Below are 17,641 nucleotides of genomic sequence, written 5' to 3' on the forward strand. Positions count from 1 at the left end.
AGCCACCCAGTCTACTTTGCTATAGAACCCTGAACAGATGAAGGCGCCCTACGAAAGGTGCGTTCCCTTGAACCAGCAGGTTTAATTGTAGCGGTCTTTGCTGATTCATTCCATGAGTGTCCACCAGCATCTTTCCTGCAAGGATGTCGATACGCACACACATAGGAGATCTGGAAGTGTGCTGCTGTGGCTTGCACGGGACTGGGCTCCGCGACTCACACAGATGTTTAAGCCCCAATGTGTCGAGGCTGACAGGTAGAGGCTGGATCCAAGTACGGTCGGTGTCTTTGAGGTGGGTCTCGTGGGAGGTCTTTGGGGTTTAGTTTCTGCAGGTACTTCTCAGGAGACGATGGGTTACATGAGCCACGTTCAGCCCAGCTATTCTGTCTCTGCTTCCTGGCTTGACATATGATAGTTGTGCCACACACAACCCATCACTGCCAGCCCAACACCGGGCTAATGGCACCCCTGTTCTTAGACTGTGGACCTCCAAACCACGAGCCAAATGAAACTATTCCCTTCGTAAAGAGCTTCTCGCAGGTATTTGAAAGAAATAAAAAATCCAAAAGGACATCTAAATATTAACTGTGATCATCTATGAATAAAACCTGAAGATTACCAGTGTTCTTTTTCTTTTTATTTGCTCATCTGTTTGTCTAAAGTTCTGACACTAAATAAACTATTTCTCTAGTAGCTTATTTCTCCAGGGTTTTCTTTTTCACCAAAAGAAAATGGCAATTGTGATTGAAATTTTGGAATTTCCTATCCAGAGTTACCTACAAGTTCTATTCCAGTTGATTCAAAAGAGCAGATTAAATACAAAAGCAAAATGGTAGGCTCTCAAAGGCAGCAACTCCCGTTTGATTCCTAACAATGTTCAAGGAAGTTGTTTACAATCCCATACATGTCCTAGCTAATTTTAGCCATGAAGTCACAATTTTCAAAACCTGCACAATTTTCTTAAATAAAACCAGACAACTGAATAAAGCCTTTGTTGTGAAGAAGAGCAGGGTACAGGAGGCAGTGGAAAAGAAAATGATGTCTACTGCCCTGAGGGTCCCCAAAGGAAGCATTGCTCTCCCCAACCCCCAGTGCCACACTGGAAAGTGCAGCGTGTGAGCCATACAAAGCCCAGACACAGAAACCAGACCAGGACTGCCAGGTAGCAGGCGGCAGGGGTAGGGCTGAAACGGCTGCGTGCCACAGTAGTAAAACGCCTGCTACAGCCACGCATTTACAATCAGTTTGGCCAGGTTTCCTACACGGGCTCGGGGATTTTGTTTTCCCCCTATAAGGCAACGACAAGGATTTCAAACGGACCAAACATTTTATATTAGTGTCAACAGCACTCACACAGCTTCAGCTAGCAGAGGAGAGGAAAACCAAGAATATCTGCATTATTTCCCCCAGGGAAACTGCCTGAGCGCCATCTGTTCTCAGCCACCCTGCCCTACCCACTGTGGCCTTTCTGTAGTGCCCCCTTGCCCAGCCTGGAGCCCCCGGTCATGTGTCTCGGTGCATGAATTTTAAATCCCAGTGCTTCCCTGAATCCAGAAATTTGAAAAGTTAATTTCAACAGAGCAATTGGCACCACAGATTTCTTAATGCTACAAAGTATTAGTTGTATAGCTGCAAAAATCATTTGCTCTTCCCAAACTTAATTTGCAGAATCAATCCAGTACTATCCTATGTAATGTGAGGAGGGGGTGAGAGCAGAGGGGCTAGATTATGATGCACAGAAAATTGGTATTCTTGTAATCTAGGGTCTATGCACTGGTTCAAGGTCACAGAAGGCTACAGGAAAGTCTGTTGAATTGGCAATAGAAAACAGGTTGAGTAAAACAAAGAAGGGACAAGTTTCCAAAACATCTACAAACCACATATGGTATCTACATTTGTGTTAGTTGATTTTTATAGAAACATTAGCCTTTCAGGAAATAAACTATCCCATTCTGAAAATCAGGTGGATACTACTAGTAAGTAAATCAATCAAGATCAAAGCAAGATCCAATCGTGTTCATAGTACTATATATTTTCTGTAACTGTTGTTTATTTTCATTGTGTTTGAAAAGCAGAGAGAGAGCGAGAGAGAGAGAGAGATCTTCCATTTGCTGATCCACTCCCCCCAAATGCCCCATCAGCCAGGGCTGGCCCAGGCCAAAGCCAGGAGCCAGGAGCTCTTTCTGGGTCTCTCACATGGACAAGGAGCCAAGCATCTGAGCCATCATCTGCTGCCTCCCAGATGCTCATTAGCAGGAAGCAAAGGATCCAAGAGCCAAACATGGCACTATTATGGGATGTGGGCATCCCAAGTGACAGCTTCGCTGCTGTGCTAAATGCCCACCCCCACAGTGTGGTATTTGATCTGTATGGACTATAAAGGAGCATATTACAATGAGAGAAGAAAAACCCAAGAGCAAAAACAAAAGCAACTCATCTATATAACTGTAGTTCAAGATTTATTTGTAATTCATTTAAAAGAATATAAGTGTTTTCTCCCTTTGGTGATATTTGTACCCTGAATTAAGAAAGTAGAGATGAAAATCTAAAAAGACCTTAGAGTTTTCCCAAACCTGTTCTAAGAATTAATGGGTTAGAGAGACAAGCCTGTGGCACCCAGAGCTCTCGGTAACCTGAAAGTATCAAGTGATTCCCTCATTTTCTGTCTTACTAACGCTGCTCCAATTATTCTTCTAATCAGAGGCAAAACCAAGTAGGAAGTGAACAGAACACGCGGGGATCAGTTCCTAAAACCACGCATCCGTAATGACAGGGAGAAGTCAGTCATCCCAGACTGCCCAGGTGAGTGCGCGGGCAGTGGAAATCAAGGTTAAAAACAGTGAGCTTGAATGAAATCGCATTACAGAGAGGCATCCTCAGGAGGTTTGCCAAGGTCAAGTCGAGGAAGGCCAGACGGGTGTGAATATTTCTCACATACCCTGGAAGGAAAACAAAACAAAAGTTACCACCGACAGCGACATAGAATCCCAAATCTTTGTAGTTCAAAACGAAGTTCCTTCCAGTTACAGAATGCGCCTCCTGCATCAGGTTAAAATGAGTTTTTTTGTTTTTTTTTTTTTTAATGACTTAAAGGACCAGCAAAATGACTTCATTCTCGAGACACTGCCTTTGGATCACAAAGCAGCGTGTGAAGAATGTAATGGCTTCTCAAGTGATGTCTCATTGGCTGTGTTGGAGACAGGTTCACACGGGTCAGGAAGAAGGGGGCGTTCACGTGTTGTCACCTACCTCCACATTCATGGCAAGGACAGTGTGACCACATCGTGGAGCAGAGCAATTTAAATGGAAATGAGTGGAGTAGCAGCGTTGCACTGTATTACGCCACGGGAAGGTGACTTCCAAGAGGACGTTGAGGCAGGGAGACAGGCTAATGAGTCCCCACCTCCACCAGACGCACAGGGTCATGAAATCTCCATCCGACTTTCTGCACTGCTCAGCCAAGCTACGTGTGGGATACAGAGTCCTGCTGTTGCTTCCGACTAAAATCCCAGGTTGCCTCCTAGGTCACGGCCAGTGCTTACCTGTCCTTGAAGATAGAGGACTGAGAACTCTCACAGTGTCTCAAAAGTTCTCACCTACTGGGATGGGAGAAAATTTCACTGAAAGTGATCTCACCCTAGGTGCCTCAGGAAAACTAACAGGGGACTTTAGAAAATCAAAATACATCTTTAAAGTATAGAGGCATCTTAACCTATTAAAGAATAAGTGGATAGATTGAATATGATCAGACTGTGATATAAAATACATATGTTTCAAAAAACAAAAAGTAGGGGTCGATGCTGTGGCATAGTGGGTAAAGCTGCTGCCTGCAGTCCCAGCATCCCATATGGGCATGACTCAGCTGCTTCATTTCCCATCCAGCTCTCTGTTATGGCCCGGGAAAGCAGCAGAAGATGGCCCAAGTCCTTGGGTCCCTGCACCTGCATGGGAAATCTGGAGGAAGCTCCCAGCTCCTGGTTCCTGGCTTTGGATCAGCCCAGCTCTAACCGTTGCAGCCAATTGGGGGGTGAACCAGCAGATGGAAGATCTCTCTCTCTCTCTCTCTGCCTCTGCCTCTATCTCTCTAAAACTCTGCCTTTCAAATAAATAAATAAATCTTAAAGAAAAAAAAAAACAAAAACAAAAATTAATCCAGTCTGTTAACTCAACATACACACTGATTCTGCAAGTATCTATATGACATTGCAAGACGCAACTGATTCTTTCCTTGGTTTTCAACCTAATTATAGCATATTTTCTGCCTTCCTCCTCTCTTCTGTCTTCGGCTTTTTACTGGGTCAATATTTCCTGCAAGCCTCAGATGTGATTTGAGGAATAGCTCTCTTCTCTCATTCCTCAGGGAAGCTCCAACCTCAACTACCAACATCTAAATTAATGACACATTTTTTAATATATTCTAAACACCAACTTTGGCCCATTTGCTATTTACAAAACATGACCTGAATAAAAGGTTGGTTTATGGTTTCTCTTCTAACTTTTGTATGGTATTCTCTGATGAACAGATATCTGGGCTTTGGAAGTGCCCATGCTGCTAAGAAAAGCACCCAGTCATCCTCACTACTACCTCATGAGAAAACAAAATCCTTAGGAATGTAAGTAGAGATTTGTAGCTCACCATCCACAGCCTACCAGAAACCAATGGTGAGCCACACGACCAAATTCATATTTCCTTAGCAGAAGCCCTGGCAATATGCATTCATGCTCTCCCATCACGTTCCCACGTGCCCAGACACTTTCGTAGCTACTTTCTAAATTGTAGAAGTTATTAAAGTAGATGACAATGGACAAATATATAGTGAGTTTCCACCAAGCACTCACCAAAATCTGAATTGCAATCATATTTCACAACTGAGTTGTATGAACTTTGACAATGTCTTCAACTCACTTTGCCTCATTTTCTATATAGCTCCTAATCACGTTCTCATAAATAAATCAATAACGTGTCTATTGCATCATACACTGCAAACATACTGTGCTTCCATCACTTTCTCTCTCTTGTCTATAGTGAAACAAATGAGTGAAAGTTATGGATAGACAGATTCAGGATGTATTCTCTGCAAATTCATTTATGTTTAATTATCTTCAATTTCTATACTTTTGGAAAATCTATCCATTATTTTTCATTCTTTGATTCCTTTTGAAGAAAACGGCATGTAAGATTTCTCACAGATGGCAAACAGTGTTGTCAAAAAATGATCTTTTGTCCCTCAAGTATTTATTAAAATGTGACCTCACCTAGAGTTTCCAGGTCAGCAAATGGTTTGTTGGATTTTGCCAGTTCAAAGACTTCTATCTTCTCTTTCTCTCCCCACTCCTCTCTTTTCAACCTTCTACACACACACACACACACACACACACACAAATATATATGTAAGTACACATGCACTTGAGCTTCAATTAAACTGTAAAGTTGACGGTAGTCAGTTTTGATTCTGCATACATTGCAAACTTCACAATCATATATATCCTGAAGCTTTGGTGTTGGTTCAGTAATAGATTGTGCACACAAAATACATTCCACACATATCATAGCACTGTTGCAAGGTTTTCTTCACAGAAATATGTAAGGACATCTCATTTTCAAAGAGTACCTTTTGCTGTAGGGTTTTTAAAAAATCATTTTGTCGTGAAAAATACTGGTTTCTTTGATGTGCTAGTTTCACTGAAGGAATATATTACTAGAGAATGCTTACTATTTTTATAACCACATTCACTTAAAATTTTCCTGGAAAAAAAAAAAAAAGACATTCATTTGTTTTTGTTGTAGGTTTGGGCAAAGGGTGATAAAAGCCGGATAGTCCAAGGCAATCATGCTGAGAACACAGGGCAGGTGTCATTTTTTATTGTGATTGGCTAGTGCTGAAATCTGGGCTTTCTCGCTCTCTCACTCTCTCAGAAGCTATTGTGGAATTTACAGAAATCACTCTGGCTTACTGCCCATCACACAGCTGAACAGTACACCAAAAAAAAAAAAAAAAAAATCTGGAGAGAAGGCCACAACATATTTTTTAAATTCTCCTTGTTTTTGTTCCTTGACTTTGAAAGATTTTTTAAAAGAGAAAAGCAAAAACTCACCCAGCTGTTACCGCTATTCATATTCCAATAGCCTCCAGACTGCCCGAGGCCACCTGGTTGACTTTTGCCTTGGAGTCGGTCCAGAAAAGCATTATTTACCCTTTAAAACAATGAGAAATGTGTGTAAGTAAGAATCGTGCTCAGGGCTAAGAGATTTCTGAGCATCTAATGTGCTCTGACTGTGGGGACTGCTTCCCCTTTCAGCTTAGAAGAAATCTACAAGACTTTTCATATTGATCATAGGACATGCTATCAACACACCTTTACTGGCCCGGGGCCAGGCTTGACACAGGCCAAGGAGGGCACACAGGCTTTTTCTCTTTTTCTAATTTATGTGTTCGAGAGACAGGGAGAGGAGTGAGCTCCCACCTGCTGGTTCCCTCCCCAGATGTCTACAATGACCCATTTCTGGGGCTGAAGCCAGGAGACTGGAACTCAATTCAGATCTGTCCAGTGGGTGGCAGGGACTCTGTTTCTTGAGTCATCACAGCCACCTCCCAAGGTCTACACTGACAAAAAACTGGAGTCAGGAGCTAGAGTTGGGACTCAAACCCAGGAGCTAAACGCCCACCCTAGGGGCAACTAGTTCTTCAGATTTTCAATCACCCATTTTCTGCCAGGTCCGCAAGAACCTTGGTCACCCAATTAATTGCACCTCTCAGGGCCATGCCACCATTGAACCCCAGGGGCTGAGGAAAGATGGAAGCATTATCAAGAACTCAAACATGGAGAACCAAACATGGTTCTGTGGCCCTATCCATGCAAGACACATGTTCTCCCTGTACCCCTGCACTCTGCTGTCCACGGTGTTAAGGTAAACTCTGAAAGTTTCCCTTTTAGGAAGTGGAGGAGAGTGGAGGGAGAAGGCAATAGCAGAAGAGAAACTCCAGCTTGCGAAAGAAGGAATGGGTGCACCTTTTCTGATGTTCTGTCATACATGCAAGCAACCAATTTCATAAATGAAGTTCAACACACAGGAGGTAACATTATAAAGAAAGGCAAGAGGGGAAAGGGTGATGTGGTGCTGTTGTTAGGCCACCACTTGGGACATCAGCATCCCCATATCAAATGCCAGTTCAAGTCCCAGCTCACTGCTCACGTGCCCTGAAAGGAGTGGATAATGGCTCAAGGACTTGAGTTCCTGCCACCCACGTAGGAGACTGAGATGAAGTTCCATGTTCCTGGCTCTGGACTGGCCCAACCCTGAGACTGTGGCCATTTGGGAGTGAACCAGCAGATGAAAGATCTCTGTCTCTGTTACTCTGCCTTTCAAATAAATGAATTATTTTTTAAAAAGAAAAAGAAAAAAGAAAAGAATTCATGGAAAGCCAAGACACTCTGGGGGGAAAAAAAAACCTAAATGAAAGATCTCCACGAGTGAGATCCCAGTGGAAAGAATGGGTCATCAAAGAAGGAGGTACCTTTCTCTGAAGGGAGGAGAGAACTTCCACTTTGACCATGGCCTTGTCTAAATATGATCAGAGTCAGTGAACTCAGGGGGCTTCCATAGCCTTGGCAGCTCATGACAAGAGCCTAGGGTGATTACTGATGCCATAAACAAGAGTGTCAATTTGTTAAGTCAACAACAGGAGTCACTGTGCACTTACTCCTCATGTAGGATCTTTGTCCTTAGTGTGCTGTACATTGAGATTTAATGCTATAACTAGTACTCAAACAGTATTTTTCACTTTATGTTTCTGTGTGGGAGCAAACTGTTGAAATCTTTACTTAATGTATGCTAAACTGATCTTCTGTATATAAAGAGAAATGAAAATGAATCTTGATGTGAATGGAAGGGGAGAGGGAGTGGATAAGGGGAGGGTTGCAGGTGGGAGGGATGTTATGGGGGGAAGCCATTGTAATCCATATTCTGTACTTTGGAAATTTATATTCATTAAATAAAAGTTAAAAAAAAAAAAGAAAAGAATTATCATGAAGGCCAGGGCAAGAGCTACTATATTCTCTTGCTGCAGCTGTTACCTAAGTGGTCATTTTTCAATCCAGAATTAGACCAAATATTCATTTTAGGGATTTTTCTGTTTCTTATATTAAAATTTTTAATTTAAAAAATTAAAGTTAGCATCATGCTCTTTGTTCCCCACTTATGGATGATGCAGTCAGGAAGTTGGAAGCTAGAAAAACAGCTTTGCATCAGGCACCCTCTGCTACCAGCAGAGCATAGCCACACATTGCTTAGTGTGATGAGAATTTGTTCTAAGAAATGTGTCCTCAGGCAAACCTGTCATTGTGCAAATATCATGGAGTGACCTTACACAAATCGAGATGGTGTCGCCTGCTACACCCCTGGGCTATATGGGATAGCTTATTGCCACCGGACTACAAATCTGAATAGTGTGTTACTGTACTAGATACTGTCAGCCAGTGTAACTCAATGTTATTTGTATATCTAAACTTAGCTACACACAAAAGTGTAAAAACCCTAAGTGATTGGAACTTTTCAGCTCCATGATAATCTTATGGGCCAGCTGTTCCTCACTGACCAAAACATCCCATCTGTACACATGCAAATGTTCATATCGTATCTAAGGAACTGTGGAAATAAGACTAGTGGCTGCTTGGAGGCAGAGACACAATGGCTGGTACACAGCAGACATTCACTACAGGCTTATGGAAGGAAGTGAAGGTGGGAATCAATCACACTAGCCTCCTTTTCAATCATGAAGACTGGCAGAACATAGTCGTGGTAGGTGGCTACAAGCTAAGAACAGAGGGGACTTTAAGGAGAATAACAGCTGCGTGGCAAAACCCTTTGTCTGTGCTTGCTCAGTGTTAAGATGCCAACCATGTGCTGACTCAGCTGACCCCTACTCTCCCTACAAGAACCTTACTCGGTTCCAGAAGAGATCATGCCTGCCTTTCCCTTTAACCTCTCATGACTTAACCACTGGTCTTAGAATAAAAACACTGGCTTATATGATCTTGTATTGCCTTGGTCCTGCCTACTTTCCCTACCTTATTGAATATTTTTCTCTTTCTTACCTCCATACTCCAATCATTTGAACCTCTACTCTTGCTCCTTCCCCCTGATAATGGGGGGTGGGCAGGCATCCAAGCATATCTCTACCCCCAGTCTCAGGGTGGCTGATTTCTCCTTGTCCTTTGATGCTACCTCTTCAGTGAGACCTTCATCTATCACCTCCAATTAACTGCTCCCTTAACCTCACTCTGATACGGTCCTCACAGAACATACCATGGTCTAAGAGAATCTTGCTGCTTCCGTTTCTCTCTTCTAGATTGTAATTTCCATGTGGTTAGGGAACTTTTAGACCTCGTTTACTCTTATTCCCAGTGCCTAGGAAAAAGTCTTCATGGAGTAGACGCCAGTGGTGTAATTACGCAACAAATGAATCTCCCAGACACGTGGTCCCCACCTCTGCCTGCTGCTCTCCGTTCATTCAATCACTGTAAAGACTGACAGCTTGTCATAAATACACAAGGTACTGCGATTCACTTCTGACCATCAATCACTACCAACACGTCCCTGAGGTTGAGTTCTCCTTGATACTTTAGGAGTGCCCTCAACTGGGCCGTGTACTGCAATATGAGTCAACCAGAGACCATGGGAGGTCAAGAGATTCTCCCAGGTCCTTTCAAGAATCCAAGTAAAAGTGGGGGTAATTATATTTAATATTAATTAATATTTTCCAATTAATATTTTCATTTACTAGTCTTAGACAGTATGTATATTTTTATTACCGCCAAACATCAGCTCTTAGTTTCCCTATGAGGGTTTACATAGATTTTAAAAAGGACTTTTCATGGATGGCTCAGGTCTTAATAGATCAATCCCAATCATTCCAGTGTTTACCTCATGGCCCAGACTCCTTCAAGTCCTTGAACTTCTTGCTCTGTCTTTCCTCTCTGGACTTCCTATTTGTCTTCTCTTACTCAAACAGCTATACCTGGGCAAGTTCAAGTGTAACAGGGCCAGGCTCAAGTTCATTAAAGGAGATGTTGAGAAACTTGTTAGGAATCCCACAAGCTTTCTAATGTAAAATTCAGAGTTGAGTTTTCTGCTCTACAATCTTCTGAACAACAGAAAACACATTGCAATTCTGACTCTAGATTTATGCACCTGGAGAAAACCTGACATGTTCTCCACACACATATAGCATAGCATGTTGTTTCCCTAAGAAGCAATACACATGGCTGTTTTATTCATTAAGAATTTATTGAATGACTGTTCTCATATAACATGGGAATACCCACTGTAAATCTGAAGGGTGATACAAGTGTAAGTTCTTCTCAAAAATTTATTAAGAACATAAAATATGCATTTAAAGTCTTGATCAGTTATTTCAAAATTGATTACTAAGTTTATTATCCAGATAAATTCCCTCACGAATTAAATCTGGATCTACATTGAACTACAATCAATAAAAAGAAAAAAACCAGGTACATAAAATAAACAGCTCCATTAGTTTTAGGTATTCAGTGGTATAAAAATAAAATTACAGAATGAGAATCGAGATTCCTGTAACAGGGGAAGGTGTTTGGCCTAGCAGTTAAGACGGCCACATCCCACATTGGAGTGCCTGGGTTCAATTCCCAACTTTGGTTTGGGTTTCTGACACCAGTTTCCTGCTAATGTGAACCCTGAGTGGTAACAGGTTCCAGTAACTGGGTTCTTGCTTTCCCTGTGGATTGTATTCTCAGCTCCCAGCTTCCATTCCAGTCTAGACCCAGCCATCTTGGGCATTTGGGAATGAACCAATAGATGGAAAACCTCTGTGTCTGTCTCTCTCTACCTCTCTGCCTCTTAAATAAATAATTTAAGGAGAAAAATGATTCCTGTAACCAAAAAAAGTAATCTTTTTTTCCTCAAAACAATTTACTTGTGCTTTTATTGGGTACCCATCAAAGATTAATTTATTAGCAATGGGGCCTATTAACGGGACACATACTATCTTTAACAAGTTTAAAGCCTTATAATCCACTTAATCTTCAGAAACCCAGAGAAATAATTGGCTACTACTAGCAAACAATGTTATGCAAATTCAATATCAGGGTTTATTTAAAACCAGAAAACCTTTTAGAGACAAAATAATAAAAGCCAATTTAAGAAATGGAATAAACCAATTCATGGTTTACTTTATAATAAATAGGCAGCAGTCTCACTGCTCTCCAAAACCTAACTCCTCAAAATAGCCTAATCAATGGGTTAGAGCTTTGATGCTTCCTTAAATCAAATGTTAACATGTAAATGCACATACCATATTTAAAAACTATTTTGACTGGACTATGGAAACAGCATAGTTTAGTAAGAAGAATTCGAATGTTTATCTAGAATTAGTGGCTCCAGTCAGAACTGGGAGTTTCTATTGAACACTTTTTAAAGTTTCTGATTTTCTTTTTCTTTCTTTTTTTTTAAGTCTGATTTTCAAAATGAAACCATCAAAACTTAAAAATATATTTTAGTGATAGTGTGAAGATTAAATACATAAGAGATGATACTCACTTTCAAAATAATTTGCTCCTGTAATCATGAAAGCCCTTTCAGTAAATTCTGCTAAGATTTTCAAGCATACCCTCAAAGAACTCAAATAACCCAGGTGTCCCCAAGGACAGGCCTGGCATAACAATGCAGACAATATGCTGGTGAGTGGCACCCTCTGGGCAACAACATGTTCTACTGGGTACTCTAATATCTGGTCTGAGATAAGAGAGAGTACTGACACTATTACTTAATGGTTCTATATTAAGAATTCTCCCCCAATGTATTGGTCACTATAAAATAATTTAGTAAGTTTTTGTGTAAGCTTTTGTACTCAAACATGGGAATCAATTCTTCTAAAGGAGTCTACAAACATCAAAGCATCATCTCAAGGATTATGATGCTTTGTCCCATGCAAGGCAAATTGAACATAACCTAAATAAACACATAGCTTGAGAGCAGGATTCAGGTTCCTAATGTGTTTCTCACGCGAACTAACCAGGAAAATCAGAATTTATGTGTGCATGTACATATATATGTGCACATATATATATATATATACACACACACATAGATATGTGGCAATTGGTATACCTCATATACACAAAATATTATAAAAAGAATGATTTAAAGATAGCATAGGCCATTTGGCCTAGTGGTTAAGACACTGCTTAGGACACCCATATCCTATATCAGAGTGCCTGGGTTCAAGTCCCTGCTCCATTGCCAATTACAGTTCCTACTAATGCATACCCAGTGAGGCAGCAGGTGATAACTCATGAACTGGGATCCCTGCCAACCATGTGTGATACCTGCATTGAGTTTCTGGCTCCTGGTTTTGGCCTAACCCAGTTCCAGCCACTGTGACCATTTGGGGAGTGAAACAGCAGATGGGGAAATTTCTCTCCCTTTCTCTCTGCCTTTCAAATAAATTAAATTGCAGAAAAATTTTAATATAATATAGATTCCAAAACTTAATATTACTATAGTGCATTCCTAAAGCATTGTAAAAAGTTTTATATGTAATTGATTTAACCAAGGATGCTTATTTTATTTTATTAGCCAGTTATACCTCCTGTGTTCAGACTGCTGCATTTTGGCTCTTTCTTCCTCTTGCTGCTGTCGCTTAAGTTCCAGTAATTCATTCTAGGAACAATAAAAGTTTTAAAATACGGTTTTCAATTAACACAGTTGTACAGAAGACACCAAATCAATTACATATTTAACCTTAGCTGGTATAATATTTCAGTTTTGAAACTTTCATTTAAGTACTATTTGGATGTGAAATTATTTTCTTATATAAGTAGGTAGCAAAAATAATTGTGGCTTAGTAAAACGGAATAGCTTTGTGAGCATAAAAATATTCCATTAAAAAGCCAGTGTGCATGGTCAAGATTCCAGACCAAGAGCTACAACACACACAGAGGCAAAATACAATGGGAGTCAAACTCATCCGTGTCTCACAAAGAAAAACAAATCAAATTCATTCCTTTAGGAATGCTACATAATACTATTTTTTGTGTGTATTTCTCTAGCATTTCTTTGCTAATAAAATCATTGCCACTTTTATGAATAGACACCAGGTTCAATTCCATAGTGCAATTCTGTTAGTAAAACATCATCCTTCCTGGAAAACAAACACTTACCTGTTATAGAATAATCACTTCCAGCCCTAACAGGACCTTAGGCTACCTGGAGGAGATACTTCAATTAACTAATCACATTCCTATAACTAAGTCTCTAGCTTCCAATACTCTGATTATCTTCCCTGAGAGGCAACTTCTTCCAGACTCAGTTATTGTGTTTACAGCATTACACCAAAGAACTAGGTCCAGGATCTCTCTAATACTCAACAAACAACCTCAAGGCACACTGAGTTTTAATCCCATTTCAAAGACAGGGAAGAAAATCATTGGGCCCAAATCATAAATCAGGGCCTGAGTCAAAGAGATTTTTCTGGCAGAGAAAATACTGCCACATCTTGATAAGCACACACTTATGAAGAGTGGCCATGGTTGCTTTCATTAACCCCTAAAATTCCTAGGAGAAGTACAAAATGAGCTCAATATGCAGACTGACATTTTATTTTTTTAACCTTTATACAAAGGCCATCCAATATTCTATAGTTCTCAAAGACTGTCTTAAGCTATAATATTTCAAATATGCTGCTCAACAATCCTCAAATCACATTATATAATACTGGTTCCTATATAGCAACAAGAGTAGGAAGTTTTCAAAGTAACTGAATATTATTCACCCAGTCAACAAGCATTGATTAACGCTTAGATGCCAAGCCTTGTGCTCTAGAGTCTGCTTTTTTCCACAATGCCATAAATTCTTTATTTTGTTTTAATTTTTATCACTGTATGCATACTGTTTCAAAAAGAGTGCCAAGTATGAGTACTACATATTTGTACAACCAAGGCTCATACCCAAGTGGAAGCAGCTCCCAACCTCTCCCTCAACCCTGTAGCCACTTTCAATACCTGGGTGTGCTTTCATCTGCCAATTATATACTTCTTAATCGTTTGCATATTCTTACATTTCTTACTTTAAAAATTATATATTTTTTATTTCCTTCTCCTTTTGCTCTTGTTGGCTTATGCAATTTTTAAAAAATCTTCTATTTTCTTTTTAGTGAAATATGTGGAAAGAAAGACTGGACATAGCAACTGAAATGTTTTGGAAGTGCAGTGTTTAACCAAGAAAACCTTAACATGGGCATATGAAAATTTTGCCAGAATTCCATGGCTTGATTCTCACACCAATTTTCAAAGGTTGACAAGTAAATAAATAAAGTCTCATTTGGCTAATTAATGAGCATCAGGGGCTGGTGTTGAGCTGCCTCCTGCAATGCTGGCATACCATATCAGAATGCTGGTTAGAGTCCTGGCTGCTCCAATTATGATCCAGATTCCTGTTAATGTGCTTGGAAAAGCAATGAAGGATGGCTCAACTACTTGGGCCCCTGCCACCCACATGGGAGTCCCAAATGGATCTCTAGGCTCCTGGCACCAGCTTGGACCAGTCAGAGCCATTGTGGCCATTTGGGGAATGAACCAGTGGATGGAAAATCAATCTCTCTCTCTCTCTCTCTCTCCCCCCACCCCTTCAAGTAAATAAATAAATAAATAAAATTTTTTTTTTAAATTAACGCACAGTATACTTGTTTGTCAGAGGGGTAAACAGGATCAGAGATGTAGTGAAAGTAACTTCACAACAGCTGAAGAGCTAAACAGCTCACTAGTAGCAAACTTAAGAGAGGGGGTTACATTTTCTTTTATTTAATCAACTTCTGCTGGATGCATCCATCATGTGGGTTTAGGATTAAGAATAACTTCATAGTAGTTCATCATACTCAGGTATGAACAGTCCCCTTTGGGTTTTCCTCTCTTGGAAGCCCACCTCCACGCTGCTCTGGCTGGAGGTCCTTGATTCTAATAAATACTTTTAAATTTCTTTGCTGTCCACTTGGAAATTCTTCTTCCATGTGAGACAAAGAACCGAGGTAACAATAATTTCTCTGCCTCCGTCTTCCAGATCTACAGGAGCCATTCACACTCAAAAGCTGTAGCAGAACATATCAAGCTGGAGTCAAGCCAAACCCTTCCTGCTGAAGGTCGTTGATTCTTTCCACACTCATTAACCCGGTTTCCCAAGGAGCAATTTCTGATGTTCAGCTCATTCTGAGTTTACACAAGGGGCTTCAAAACACTCACAGAAATTTCACAGGGTCCTTTAATCCCATTTTCCCAGGAAGTTTTTGAAACCTACTCATGCAATGAGCTCTGAACAAGCTAAACTCTCAAAAGTTCTGAAATAGGACACAAAAATGAAAACCTGTAAACTGTAATATGTTTTACTTCACTTTAAAATAATTTTAAGACAATTTTTTCAGACTTGGGTAAAAACCATCATGAAATTTATCTGGAAAAAATATATAAATAAGCAATCATGGTCATAAAAAGTCCTGAAAAAGAAATGAGGAAGGGCCAGTTCCACCAAATATTAAAACACATCATAAAACTAGAGTAGTTGAAAAATATGATTGAGAGCCAGCACCGCGGCTCAATAGGCTAATCCTCCACCTAGCGGCACCGGTACACCGGGTTCTAGTCCCGGTCGGGGCACTGGATTCTGTCCTCGTTGCCCCTCTTCCAGGCCAGTTCTCTGCTATGGCCTGGGAGTGCAGTGGAGGATGGCCCAAGTGGTTGGGCCCTGGACCCGTGTGGGAAACCAGGAGAAACACCTGGCTCCTGGCTTCGGATCAGCACAATGTGCCGGCCGCGGTGGCCATTGGAGGGTGAACCAATGGCAAAAGGAAGACCTTTCTCTCTGTCTCTCTCTCTCTCTCTCTCTCTCTGTCCACTCTGCCTGTCAAATAAATAAATAAATACAAAATATGATTGAGTCTTGGAAGAGACCTCACATTATACATAAGGAAAGATATCTTATCACAAAGTATTTCTGCTAAACAAATACAGGAGAGAGAATTCAATGAATGATGATGAACTGGCAAATTTCTAAGGAAAAAAATAGACCCTTTGCTTATTATACAAAAATAAATGTTATAGGCTCTAAGATTTTAACCTAAAGATGGGATTAGAAGTTTTCAAAGGAAGCATTCATAAACTTAGGAAGGCCCAGAAATCATAACTGAGAATGAATTGATACATTTGGTTAAAAAAATTTTCAAAGCATCCATTAGGAAAAAATATCACAAACAAAATAAATAATTGTTAATAAATATATATGACACATATAGGTTAATCAGTGCTCTCTCACTCATTCATTATTAAATAAAGATCTGGGGGCCTGCGCACAGCAGGTAAAGCTGCCACCTGTGGGGTTGGCATCCCACATGTGTGCTAGTTCAGTCCCGGCTGCTCCACTTCCAATCCTGTTCCTTGCTAATGCAGCTGGGAAAGCATCAGAGGCCCAATCCAAGGGCTCTTGCACCAAAGTGGAATATTGCTAAGAAGCTCCTGGCTCCTGACTTTGGCCTGGCCCAGCACCAGTGGTTGCAGCCATTTGGGGAGCTAACCACTGGATGGAAAATCTCTCTCTCTCCCTCTCTCTCTCTCTATTTCTGCCTTTCAAATAATTAAATAAATCATTAAAAATAAATAAATACATATCTTGGCTCCTATTACTGGCCAGGCTTGGATCCATATGATAGGATTACAGTGGTGAAGAAGGTAGACAAGCCTTTTGCTCCTTAGAGTTTATATTATAGAAAAAGTGACAAAAATATCCAATAGAAACCCCATGCACAAGATTTATCCTGATGTGAACTTCAGTGGCTAAGTGCCCTTTTTAGACAATACATATTTTTATTTTATGTTTGAAAATTTTAACTGAACCATAGAAATTATACATATTTATAGGGTACCATGTGATGTTTCAATATATGTACACATTGTGTAAGATTCAAGTGGGGATAAAGAAAGGAAAGAGGCCGGCGCTGCGGCTCACTAGGCTAATCCTCCGCCTTGCGACGCTGGCACACTGGGTTCTAGTCCCGGTCGGGGCACTGGATTCTGTCCCGGTTGCCCTCTTCCAGGCCAGCTCTCTGCTGTGGCCCAGGAGTGCAGTGGAGGATGGCCCAGGTACTTGGGCCCTGCACCCCATGGGAGACCAGGATAAGTACCTGGCTCCTGCCATTGGATCAGAGCGGTGTGCTGGCCGCAGCGTGCCAGCCGTGGCGGCCATGGGAGGGTGAACCAATGGCAAAAGGAAGACCTTTCTCTCTGTCTCTCTCTCTCTCACTGTCCACTCTGCCTGTCAAAAAAAAAGAAAAGAAAAGAAAAGAAAAGAAAAGAAAAGAAAAGAAAAGAAAAGAAAGAAGGGAAAGAGGAAGAAAGGAAGGGAGAAAGGAAAAGAACGAAGGAAGGAGGGATAGAGGGAAGGAGAAAGAAGCAGGGAGGGAGGGAGAGCAGTTTAAATATGCACAAAATCCTTTCTTCCAGTATTTTATAGAGAAGTGTGCACTCTATTATCATTGCCTATAGTTACCCTACTGTACAACAGAACCCCAGAACTGCCTGGTCTTATCTCACTTTAACTCCACACCCATTGACCAACCTTTCC

At 40.8% G+C, this 17,641-nt stretch overlaps 1 protein-coding gene across 11 annotated transcripts in view; it reads right to left on the reverse strand.

Annotated features, from left to right (window-relative positions):
* Positions 1–2,442: 2,442 nt before the first annotated feature.
* The window catches only part of EPSTI1 (epithelial stromal interaction 1), a 107,353-nt gene continuing 92,154 nt past the window's right edge, over positions 2,443–17,641 (reverse strand). For 9 of the 11 annotated variants that reach the window (XM_089303642.1, XM_089303643.1, XM_089303650.1 and 6 more), the window contains 4 exons: positions 12,624–12,697; positions 6,097–6,196; positions 5,257–5,351; positions 2,443–2,939 (listed from right to left, as the gene is read on the reverse strand). In XM_089303642.1, coding sequence (XP_089159768.1) covers positions 5,301–5,351; positions 6,097–6,196; positions 12,624–12,697 — 225 coding nt within the window. In that variant the 3' untranslated portion in view covers positions 2,443–2,939; positions 5,257–5,300. The remainder of the gene's footprint in view (positions 2,940–5,256; positions 5,352–6,096; positions 6,197–12,623; positions 12,698–17,641) is intronic. The other 2 variants (XM_008260007.5, XM_070048761.2) reach the window with 1 other exon arrangement.

Source organism: Oryctolagus cuniculus, chromosome 9, assembly GCF_051225735.1.
Source record: "Oryctolagus cuniculus isolate XC-2025 breed Fujian yellow rabbit chromosome 9, ASM5122573v1, whole genome shotgun sequence".
Lineage (NCBI taxonomy): Eukaryota > Metazoa > Chordata > Mammalia > Lagomorpha > Leporidae > Oryctolagus > Oryctolagus cuniculus.